This window comes from Ylistrum balloti, unplaced genomic scaffold (genome assembly GCF_031769215.1).
Source record: "Ylistrum balloti isolate Yb309-2 unplaced genomic scaffold, AGI_CSIRO_Ybal_v1 Utg370772, whole genome shotgun sequence".
Taxonomy (NCBI): Eukaryota; Metazoa; Mollusca; class Bivalvia; order Pectinida; family Pectinidae; genus Ylistrum; species Ylistrum balloti.
Genome location: NW_026782452.1, coordinates 428,884 through 442,155, shown reverse-complemented (window position 1 = coordinate 442,155; position 13,272 = coordinate 428,884). Strand labels below are relative to the sequence as shown.

General features: G+C 38.6%; 1 protein-coding gene across 1 annotated transcript in view; it reads right to left on the bottom strand.

Moving 5' to 3' along the window:
* Positions 1-11,924: 11,924 nt before the first annotated feature.
* The window catches only part of LOC132558230 (dynein axonemal heavy chain 2-like), a 74,422-nt gene continuing 73,074 nt past the window's right edge, over positions 11,925-13,272 (bottom strand). Inside the window, exons 79-80 of the mRNA XM_060222772.1 lie at positions 12,652-12,802; positions 11,925-12,415 (exon numbers count right to left, since the gene is read on the bottom strand). Of these exons, the coding sequence (XP_060078755.1) occupies positions 12,261-12,415; positions 12,652-12,802 (306 nt within the window). The 3' untranslated portion in view covers positions 11,925-12,260. The remainder of the gene's footprint in view (positions 12,416-12,651; positions 12,803-13,272) is intronic.

Here is a 13,272-nt window from a genome sequence, read left to right as displayed (position 1 = left end):
AGGCCTAATGACAATATTCCGACCTCGCCCAGGTGTAATCAATAGGCCTAATGACAATATTCTGGCCTCGTCTGAGTGTAATCAATAGGCCTAATGACAATATTCTGGCCTCACCCAAGTGTAATCAATAGGCCTAATGACAATATTCTGGCCTCGCCTGAGTGTAATCAATAGGCCTAATGACAATATTCTGGCCTCGTCTGAGTGTAATCAATAGGCCTAATGACAATATTCTGGCCTCGCCCAAGTGTAATCAATAGGCCTAATGACAATATTCTGGCCTCGTCTGAGTGTAATCACTGGGCCTAATGACAATATTCTGGCCTCGCCTGAGTGTAATCAATAGGCCTAATGACAAAATAGGCCTAATGACAATATTCTGGCCTCGCCTGAGTGTAATCAATAGGCCTAATGACAATATTCTGGCCTCGCCTGAGTGTAATCAATAGGCCTAATGACAATATTCTGGCCTCACCCAAGTGTAATCAATAGGCCTAATGACAATATTCTGACCTCGTCTGAGTGTAATCAATAGGCCTAATGACAATATTCTGACCTCGTCCGAGTGTAATCAATAGGCCTAATGACAATATTCTGACCTAGCCTGAGTGTAATCAATAGGCCTAATGACAATATTCTGACCTCGTCTGAGTGTAATCAATAGGCCTAATGACAATATTCTGACCTCGTCTGAGTGTAATCACTAAGACTAATGACAATGTTGGGAAACACTTGTCAATTAACATGGTAAGATTTTATTTTTTGACTTTTTTTTCATCTTTTGCGAAAAATGTTTAATATCATACGACAGAAACCATAGATGACAAATTTTACAACCCGCAACAAAGTAATATATCCCAAAGTCCCAGGGATACCGCAGACGAAGCATTTCGTTCGAATTCTTTAATAAGTGTCAAGGGAAGTTTCGTGTGACTTCGGCTTCATTATTTGGATAGAACTGAAGTAATTCCGTACTATTGGTGAATGTTTTGAAGCAATAGACGTGGATGAGACCCTTACAGAGACATGTGTACATCAAACTGTGCCAAATCAATTAATATCAAGACAAATAAACGTAATAGTTTAAAACTACACACAAAAAAACAACAAAAACCACAATTTTCTTAATTAGAATTTCTATGTTTATCGCTGCAATAGTATTTGTTTTCCGGAAATAATACACAAATGTTCAAATCTCTTCAACATTGTAATAGGTTCTGCTTTGTCATATACAAACTAAACAGTAATAAACATTATACTGTTCGATCCTTTTAACAAAACACTTTAAGTCAACGACGTATAAAGCAGTATTATCAGAGCCGATAAAGGTTAGTGAATGTGGTTCTTTGTAATCCGTTGGGTTAGGAACACGTTTTCATGAAAAGACGATGATAACGTTGAATCAACGCACCTTTTGTGCAGGACTTCACGACAAATAAGCTGTTGTAAAATTGTGGTATTCAAAACTGTATGTCTTCTCAGTCTAAGAGGTGTTTGTGCCTCCTCCATCTAGGAGGTGTTTGTGCCTCCTCAATCTAAGAGGTGTTTGTACCTCCTCAATCTAAGAGGTGTTTGTACCTCCTCAATCTAAGAGGCGTTTGTGCCTCCTCAATCTAAGAGGCGTTTGTGCCTCCTCAATCTAGGAGGTGTTTGTGCCTCCTCAATCTAGGAGGTGTTTGTGCCTCCTCAATCTAAGAGGCGTTTGTGCCTCCTCAATCTAAGAGGTGTCTAAGAGGTGTTTGTGCCTCCTCAATCTAGGAGGCGTTTGTGTCTCCTCAATCTAAGAGATGTCTAAGAGGTGTTTGTGCCTCCTCAATCTAAGAGGCGTTTGTGTCTCCTCAGTCTAGGAGGCGTTTGTGCCTCCTCCATCTAAGAGGTGTTTGTGCCTCCTCAATCTAGGAGGCGTTTGTGCTTCCTCAATCTAAGAGGTGTTTGTGCCTCCTCAATCTAAGAGGTGTTTGTGCCTCCTCAATCTAAGAACTGTTTGTGCCTCCTCAATCTAGGAGGTGTTTGTGCCTCCTCAATCTAAGAGGTGTTTGTGCCTCCTCAATCTAGGAGGCGTTTGTGCTTCCTCAATCTAAGAGGCGTTTGTACTTCCTCAATCTAAGAGGTGTTTGTACCTCCTCAATCTAAGAACTGTTTGTGCCTCCTCAATCTAAGATGTGATTTACCAAGAGAAAGTTGTGACTCCTCAATACAAGAGGACTTTTTACACTCTTAATCAAAGAGTGATCGCGTGTCTTCTGAGTACAAAGCTTTATAGTGTTTTCACAACAAAGGAGCACGCTTGTGTTTGCAACACATCCAACACTTCCTTGAATAAAGAAATCACTTAGGTCGTCGCTATACGTGATTTACGATGTGTTTTATCCATGTTCAACAGAGTAACCACTATGTGTATATCGAGTATTACTAGACGACTCAATACAGGAACAAATTTAAAATCACACCACTTCTCAATACAAGGAACTTATTTTAAAATCATCCTTCTTCTCATAATAAGGACTAATTTAAAATCATCCTTCTCCTCAATACAGGAACTAATTTTAAAATAACCCTACTTTTCAATACGACTTTTGCTTCCGTCATTAAGGAGATACTTGCCCTTCTCAATATGATATCTAATTCTTGCCCTTCTCAATATGATATCTAATTCTTGCCCTTCTCAATATGAGATCTAATTCTTGTCCTACTCATCACGAGAGATAATTCTCGTCCTACTCATCACGAGAGATAATTCTCGTCCTTCTCATCACGAGAGATAATTCTCGTCCTACTGATCATGAGAGATAATTCTCGTCCTACTGATCATGAGAGATAATTCTTGTCCTACTCATCACGAGAGATAATTCTCGTCCTACTCATCACGAGAGATAATTCTCGTCCTTCTCATCACGAGAGATAATTCTCGTCCTACTGATCACGAGAGATAATCCTCGTCCTACTGATCACGAGAGATAATTCTCGTCCTACTGATCACGAGAGATAATTCTTGTCCTACTGATCACGAGAGATAATTCTCGTCCTACTGATCACGAGAGATAATTCTTGTCCTACTGATCACGAGAGATAATTCTCGTCCAACTGATCACGAGAGATAATCCTCGTCCTACTGATCACGAGAGATAATTCTCGTCCTACTGATCACGAGAGATAATTCTCGTCCTACTGATCACGAGAGATAATTCTTGTCCTACTGATCACGAGAGATAATTCTCGTCCTACTCATTACGAGAGATAAATCTTGTCCTACTCATCACGAGAGATAAATCTTGTCCTACTCATCACAAGAGATAATTCTCGTCCTACTCATCACGAGAGATAATTCTTGTCCTACTCATCACGAGAGATAATTTTCGTCCTACTGATCATGAGAGATAATTCTCGTCCTACTGATCACGAGACATAATTCTTGTCCTACTCATCACGAGAGATAATTCTCGTCCTACTCATCACGAGAGATAATTATCGTCCTTCTGATGATGAGAGATAATTCTCGTCCTACTGATCATGAGAGATAATTCTCGTCCTACTGATCACGAGAGATAATTCTTGTCCTACTGATCACGAGAGATAATTCTCGTCCTACTGATCACGAGAGATAATTCTTGTCCTACTGATCACGAGAGATAATTCTCGTCCTACTCATCACGAGAGATAATTCTCGTCCTACTGATCACGAGAGATAATCCTCGTCCTACTGATCACGAGAGATAATTCTCGTCCTACTGATCACGAGAGATAATCCTCGTCCTACTGATCACGAGAGATAATTCTCGTCCTACTGATCACGAGAGATAATTCTTGTCCTACTGATCACGAGAGATAATCCTCGTCCTACTGATCACAAGAGATAATTCTCGTCCTACTGATCACGAGAGATAATTCTTGTCCTACTGATCACGAGAGATAATTCTCGTCCTACTCATTACGAGAGATAAATCTTGTCCTACTCATCACGAGAGATAAATCTTGTCCTACTCATCACAAGAGATAATTCTCGTCCTACTCATCACGAGAGATAATTCTTGTCCTACTCATCACGAGAGATAATTTTCGTCCTACTGATCATGAGAGTTAATTCTCGTCCTACTGATCACGAGACATAATTCTTGTCCTACTCATCACGAGAGATAAATCTTGTCCTACTGATCACGAGAGATAATTCTTGTCCTACTCATCACGAGAGATAATTTTCGTCCTACTGATCATGAGAGATAATTCTCGTCCTACTGATCACGAGACATAATTCTTGTCCTACTCATCACGAGAGATAAATCTTGTCCTACTCATCACAAGAGATAATTCTCGTCCTACTCATCACGAGAGATAATTCTTGTCCTACTCATCACGAGAGATAATTTTCGTCCTACTGATCACGAGAGATAATTCTCGTCCTACTGATCATGAGAGATAATTCTCGTCCTACTGATCACGAGACATAATTCTTGTCCTACTGATCACGAGAGATAATTCTTGTCCTACTCATCACGAGAGATAATTCTTGTCCTACTCATCACGAAAGATAATTCTCGTCCTACTCATCACGAGAGATAATTCTCGTCCTACTCATCACGAGAGATAATTCTCGTCCTACTGATCACGAGAGATAATTCTCGTCCTACTGATCATGAGAGATAATTCTCATCCTACTCATCACGAGAGATAATTTTCGTCCTACTGATCACGAGAGATAATTCTCGTCCTACTGATCACGAGAGATAATTCTCGTCCTACTGATCATGAGAGATAATTCTCGTCCTACTCATCACGAGAGATAATTCTTGTCCTTCTAGATACTGCTGGGTATTGTCCTTCTATATATCTTTGTTATTTTTGTTAATTAGCAATTAATTATTTCCCTCTACATCACAGGAGCTAACTCTTACTCGCTATAGAAATTACTACTTGCTGGTATATAGGTACACTGTGTCTCAAAAAAATAAGAAACTTCATTTCGTGCCGACTGCAATTAGTCCAACAAAACAAATCGGTCGAGCAAAACTACAAGGTACCAGGTCTACACTAACGAACATTTACCTAAGCCTGGCTGTTCCTGTGCCCTCCGTTGATACTGCTATATGTGACGTAGTTGTGGAATCACGGAATCAGCTAAAGGTATGTAGAAATTTAAAGTGACCAGACAACACCATATCTAAATTTTTATTACAATCTTTCGGATTACTAGTTAACGATAAGAATACAGACCTCTCTCGTTTTTATTGGATTGACTCAACATTAATTCATATAAGTAATATTTTATTGCCGGTCCGTCTAGCTTATTCTTCTAAGCTGTGTGATACCCGTTATGTTTTCGGTTTGCCTAAATTCTCAGTTTTACACTTCTAGATACAACCATGCATGCTTCCCAAACATTCCATGATTATATTAATTTGAAGCAGTTGTTTGGTTATTCTAGACAGCTAACGAGTGAGTTCACAACACATGGGTTTCCTCATCGGCGACAATGAAAGATTTATGATAACCATCCAGAAATATGCTATATCCTTGTGCCTTATGAAGATGGACGTGTTTGATGCTCAATCAGTTTCATTGATATATACCTGGTTCTCAGTTGGGAACGTGGCATTACTCGGGTTTACCAACGTGGCCGGTGTCGTGAATGAAGCGGAACAACTGGTTTTTACTCCCTTTGTATTTTTTCAAGGATTTCCGTGGATTTTTTTTCTCTTTTTCGTTATTTCTGTTGCTGATGTCGTCATCGCCGTTGATGTTGATTTTCAAACAATTGATAAAAACATCACACTATGTTTGAAGCACCCTACCCGTGACGGTTAGCGTTTCTTAGAAAGTCGAGAAATAGTTGGTCTGTGCTGATGTGGTTGCGTCCTTGGGAAAGAAACTCCATCCTGATTGCTGTGTGTGGCATGCGACGAACCTTCCGTATGTTGTTCAATGAGGTGACCACCAGCTACCGCAAGGAAACTATCAAACTGGCTGTTTACCGGGCTGCAAACTAAACAAACGAACGTCAATTTCAGAATATAACTGACGCCGCATTAGAATTTATTAGCAATGTAACTGTAACCCAAGCGGGTTCAATATTCTCTTCGTAAGTATGTGCGAAATTTTTATTTCACGTTTCACCTACGTTTTCACGTGTTAAGAATAGTTTGGGTCCAAGTCTGAACGGATTGAAACGGAAAAAAAATCCTGGTTAGCAATATCTTTGTTTAGTTTGGTGGTAGGAATTCCCAGTGGATTATCGGCATACCCATGGGAACTGTGTCCTTCTGTTGGTTAACGTCTTTTTATTGTCACACCTTAGTAGTCCAAAGAAATTCAGGTGTAGAAGTGGTCCAGATAGCGAATCTCCTGACTGATACAGCCACACTAACGAAGCCATCCAGTACAATACAATTTGCACTCGGGCACCGAATACACACGTATTAACTTGGTTATTTTAGTGGAAAGATTATTTTTTCCGAAGAATCCACCATTGAAAACACATTTATCCTAGTGAAAACTATAACAGTCCATAGCGTAACTGTAGTCTTCAATAATGTCCTTGTACTCTAGTAGATATCTTTTTGGGCGAAGCGAGTAATCTCCCTTCTTACATTTAGTCAAAACCGATTTTATAAATAACATTTTTCGAAGGTCATTCTTTCTTGCTGCACACTGGTATTTGCTCTCGGAAAGATTATCATTGTGTTTAATCCTGTCTTTTTCAGTAATATCTTCAGAGACTGCCATTGTGAATTACTGGCCAATTTCCGCTTCGACCGTTCTTATATAGCATAAACGATACGGACGTCATCATTAACGCCATAAACCAGGCAGACGCTCCATCTTTCGCAGAGTCATGTTGGTGAACTTGTTGATAATAAACACCTCTGGTTTATGGCAATAAAGACGTGCGTAACAGCATATTAACACACGTAACCTTATCGCCTCGCCTTGTTCGTACGGTAATTTTATGCCAATACAAAATAAAAATCTAATAAGTCTTTTCCTCCAAATGTCCAAGTTGATTAAAAAATAATATGGATACATATGTAGTCGATATAGATATTGATGTACTGTAAAAACATTACATTAAAATTTTCGAAATTCTCCAATTCTCAAAATTCCCTCAAATATGACATATACACTATAAGAGAATAGAGAATTCCTTCCTATATAATAACACCAAATACCATCGACCCTACAAGGATCGACATTCAGACACTGTTGTATATAACTTACAGGTATATTTTATGTAAGTCCGTCATATGATTTAGCATCTCATACAAAAGTACTTCTAACAAAACCAAGCATTGACGACTTATAAGGAAAATATAATGATGTTAATTTGTCCTATATTGTACCAGGGACGTATAATACAGTATTATAATAATGTATTTATACGTCCCTGATCATACATCTTATCATTAAATAAAACCCCAGCGAACACAAACCTTGGTTGATGTTAAAGACAGGGACCAGGGACGTATAATACAGTATTATAATAATGTATTTATACGTCCCTGATCATACATCTTATCATTAAATAAAACCCCAGCGAACACAAACCTTGGTTGATGTTAAAGACAGGGACCAGGGACGTATAATACAGTATTATAATAATGTATTTATACGTCCCTGATCATACATCTTATCATTAAATAAAACCCCAGCGAACACAAACCTTGTTGATGTTAAAGACATGAAAATACATGTACTGCTACCTTTTTGTATCTTTTAACTGAAGTGGTACCACGGTATGTAAGTTTAGATTATAGAAATTATGTGTAAGAAATACATGTACGTGCGGAAAATTCCTCAGCATGTTCAGACTCTATATATACCACCGGGCTTCGTTATCCTTCAGCAGTCTGTTTTGGTTTCAATTAAACTAACTTGTAAATTTAAATAATGCTTCGTGTTCTTGTAGTAATCCTTATTTAAACGGTATCTACTACTTTTAATCGTCATCTTTAGACAGATTAAGGCAATTTTATATCTAAAATTTCACTAATATAAATGTTGCGTTTAATTTGGATACGATATTGTTCGGAAATTCAAGTAACAGATTTGATTTCAATAGTAATAATTATTGTAGATATACAATGTATGCATATCCTCACGGTAATAATTGTTTCTATATATAGATATATATAACTGGTGCCTCGTCCCTTGTGCTAGGTTGACAATAAATATGTTTGAACTGATCACTTTAAGCAAAATTCCATATGTCTGTTTATGGTGAATATAATGTTATACTCAGAATTATCTCATTCCTCAAAACTACAAAACGTTCATTTGTATCCTTACATAGCGTGACAAACTGTTCTCGATGTCGTCTGCTTCCTCCACAGCTGCTGCTACCGGTCATTGAACACTGACATCACAGGAGATAGGGTCACGCTGTCTTCCCTCTCAGCCAACATGTTCTATTTTAGCATTGGACACAGGTGGTTGTGACAGGGGAAAAACAATGGGTACTAATGTTAGGTAAGACTATAGTCTGTTTTAGAAAAGCGACCGATTCTCGGGTAACAACTTACCTGTGGAATAATTTCGATTATACTAAGATGTATATATGTAAATAAAAAATAAAAATATTGATTGCCAACATGAACTCCTAACTCCCAGGAATTTTTAATGACACTAAGGAAAATCTGTGATTTTGCTTCAACATGAATTTCCACTCTTTTCCAGTCAGCTTTTTGGTAAGCAGCCGCCATATATTTAGAAACATGAGAATACAAGCTTTCCATATCTTTTGACAAAAAACACGTTTTACTAATATGACGTTACCATAGCAACCAGAATTTTACACAATTGAAAAAAATCAATTTCCTGTTATTAACAAATGTTTTCGACGATGGAAGTGAATAAAGAAATACATCCGGAATTCGTAGTATTGTGTACTATTGGAGTAGGAAGCTGAGGATGTGTGTATGCCAGACATTAACTAATTCATGGTTGTTGCCATGGTTGCTAGCTTGTTTTTCGAATATTTGATGTTGTTGAAATTAGCAAATTTCATTTTGGTTTGCACAAATTTCATTACATAAAGAATTTTTTAACTTTGAAGAATTTGATGTCTGCCATTCTTTAATACCGTTACTTATCATTCCAATCCAGAGTTTCTGAGAAGCTGAAAAAGTAAATTTGTTCAAGGACAGATAGCAAAAAATATCAAACCCAAAACTATCCAAACAGATCAGTTGAGACTTTCAGGCAACTAGAAAACAGTCCTGCAACAATGAAAAACTGAGAAACAGCTGACATAAGTCAGCAATACATATATATCAGACAGACAGACAGACAGACTAAGGCTATCAGTTGCTAGATATTTCACAATGCTGACATGAAAACTCCAAACATCAAGATTTAATGTAAATAATTTATTGTAAAAATAACAAACAAAGTCGGTAAAATTGATAAATTACAATAAAAAGAATTGCAATAGAATTTGTTCTAATGGATGTTTAAAAATAAAGATTTTTTTTCTTGTCAAGTCTTCATGAAACTTTCATTTCGGAATATAAATACAACATCAAAACATACTTTTGCATGTATAGAAACTTCTCTGACAGACGTAGCTCCACAAAATATGTCAGCTGCGAGGAATGGACAAATATATCTCTGTAGGATGTATCAGAAGTTAGGAGAAACGGACGGATATATCTTTGTGGAGTGTATCAGAAGTACGGAGAAACGGACGGATATATCTTTGTGGAGTGTATCAGAAGTATAGAGAAACGGACGGATATATCTTTGTGGAGTGTATCAAAAGTTAGGAGATACGGACAGATATATCTTTGTGGAGTGTATCAGAAGTACGGAGAAACGGACGGATATATCTTTGTGGAATGTATCAGAAGTTAGGAGAAACGGACGGATATATCTTTGTGGAGTGTATCAAAAGTTAGGAGATACGGACAGATATATCTTTGTGGAGTGTATCAGAAGTACGGAGAAACGGACGGATATATCTTTGTGGAATGTATCAGAAGTTAGGAGATACGGACGGATATATCTTTGTGGAGTGTATCAGAAGTACGGAGAAACGGACGGATATATCTTTGTGGAGTGTATCAGAAGTTAGGAGAAACGGACGGATATATCTTTGTGGAGTGTATCAGAGGTTAGGAGATACGGACGGATATATCTTTGTGGAATGTATCAGAAGTTAGGAGATACGGACGGATATATCTTTGTGGAGTGTATCAGAAGTACGGAGAAACGGACGGATATATCTTTGTGGCGTGTATCAGAGGTTAGGAGAAACGGACGGATATATCTTTGTGGAGTGTATCAGAAGTACGGAGAAACGGACGGATATATCTTTGTGGCGTGTATCAGAGGTTAGGAGATACGGACGGATATATCTTTGTGGAATGGATCAGAAGTTAGGAGATACGGACGGATATATCTTTGTGGAGTGTATCAGAGGTTAGGAGAAACGGACGGATATATCTTTGTGGAATGGATCAGAAGTACGGAGAAACGGACGGATCTATCTTTGTGGAATGTATGAGAAGTTAGGAGAAACGGACAGATCTATCTTTGTGGAGTGTATCAGAAGTACGGAGAAACGGACAGATATATCTTTGTGGAATGTATCAAAAGTTAGGAGATACGGACGGATATATCTTTGTGGAATGTATCAAAAGTTAGGAGAAACGGACGGATATATCTTTGTGGAGTGTATCAAAAGTTAGGGGAAACGGACGGATATATCTTTGTGGAATGTATCAGAGGTTAGGAGAAACGGACGGATATATCTTTGTGGAGTGTATCAGAAGTTAGGAGAAACGGACGGATATATCTTTGTGGAATGTATCAGAAGTTAGGAGAAACGGACGGATATATCTTTGTGGAATGTATGAGAAGTTAGGAGAAACGGACAGATCTATCTTTGTGGAGTGTATCAGAAGTACAGAGAAACGGACAGATATATCTTTGTGGAATGTATCAGAAGTTAGGAGAAACGGACGGATCTATCTTTGTGGCGTGTATCAGAAGTAAGGAGAAACATATATTGCTGTGGAACGTATCAGAAGTTAGGAGACACAGATTGATATATCTTTGTGGAATGTATCAGAAGTACGGAGAAACGGACAGATATATCTTTGTGGAATGTATCAGAAGTTAGGAGAAACGGACAGATCTATCTTTGTGGTGTGTATCAGAAGTTAGGAGACACGGACGGATATATCTTTGTGGCGTGTATCAGAAGTTAGGAGAAACGGAGGGATATATCTTTGTGGCCTGTATCAGAAGTAAGGAGAAACGGACGGATATATCTTTGTGGCGTGTATCAGAAGTTAGGAGAAACGGAGGGATATATCTTTGTGGCGTGTATCAGAAGTAAGGAGAAACGGACGGATCTATCTTTGTGGCGTGTATCAGAAGTTAGGAGACACGGACGGATATATCTTTGTGGCGTGTATCAGAAGTTAGGAGAAACGGAGGGATATATCTTTGTGGCCTGTATCAGAAGTAAGGAGAAACGGATGGATATATCTTTGTGGCGTGTATCAGAAGTTAGGAGTAACGGAGGGAGATATCTTTGTGGCGTGTATCAGAAGTAAGGAGAAAGAGATATATTGCTGTGGAAGGTATCAGAGGCTACAAGACAAAGGCGGATGTTTCTACTCATTATGAAAGGACTTGTGCTTTGTATTTAAAATGTTTTACATTCAATATATATGTATGAGAGAAGCAAATTGAAGTTTGCAATATTTGCTTTGTATTTGGTGTGTTGAGCGTTTGTGTAATTGTTCAGAAAAATGGTACAAAATGTACAAACAAGTTATTATAATATCTGACATTTGGCACACAATCTTATGTTGAATCATAATTCATACTTAATTCTAACACCTGACATCTAATATTGATTGTCAACAAAAAAACAAAATTCATGTTTGAAAAAAAAAAATCTCCACAAACTTTGTGATGAAGCTGATGTAGCACTATTGATAAAAATGAGGGTCACAGTTACTTCCTTCAGTAAGATCTGTGATTGTAAACAAAGTTCAGATAAGTGTGAAAATAAATCAACACACGTCAACATCGTTTCATTCCTGTAGATGAAAGTCCAAAGAGGCACTTTTGTCTGGCAGGAACTTCAAAATTTGTAAATATCACAAGCTGACATGATGATCGTTTTACGTTGATCACCATTATAGGTCACAATACTGTTACCAATAATCATCACAGGTCAGAATAGAACACATCCAATTCTAAAGTATTTAGATGTCACATTTATCCATGGTCAGTGTTAAAACCACTGGTCAGTGTCTTTAATAGTCCAAACTCATCAACAGAGCTGTACCTCTCTTTATCCAGTGATCTGCAGCCTTTTCTCCAGTCTTCAGGTCGACAGAGACAATGTAAGACGCACGCCCAGTGACACCGACACGGTTAGGATAGTAGTAGCATGGGCAGGAGTAAAGACCTGTTGATACAAACATCAGGTGTCAATTACATACCAGTGAAAATTCTCCTCAAAAATCCTACTTTATTCGAACTTCTAAAATATTACAACTAATTCTAAATTCTGATGATGTATACAGATCAGGACAAATAGACAGAGAAAATATTTTAAAATCATTTCAATCATATTTTCTCCAATGGATGGAAAGAGTGTGTGCGAAGAGTTTCCTTAAACTTAAAGCCGACAACTTCACTAACCTTTAGCTGCCTTTTTCTTGCTCTCCACGGGTTTGAAGTGTATGGAAGGCATGGGACACACGAGCTGCATGGGGTTGGCTTCTACGAGACACATATTCTTCTTATCCCAGCCTGCTCCCTGGAGGTATAGGCCCTTTATGTATACACCATCCTACAACAAAACCAAACAGTGTTAACTGTATGTGTCGTTTGGAAAATCAAAATCAAAGTAGAAAAGCTGACCACTATTTCTGGACTGAAATCATTTTCTCCATTCTACTGGGGTTGGGACAGGACATACATACATGTACATGGTGACACTTTAGCTATTCACCACCACCTCTGCCCTTTCCCACTCCCTCTACCCTTCTCCACCCCTCTACCCTTCCCCACCCCCTCTAACCTTTCCCACCCCTCTGCCCTTCCCAACCCCTCCACCCTTCCCCACCCCTCCATCCTTTCCCACCTCCTCTACCCTTCCCCCTTTACCCTCCTACATTTCCCCTACCCCTTCCCTACCCCTTCTACCCTTCCCCGCCCCTCTACCCCTCCCCCTCCTCAACCCCTTCTACCCCTCCCAAACCCCCCTAACCCTTCCCTAACCCCTCTACCCCTCCCCAAACCCTCTACTCCTCCCCAACC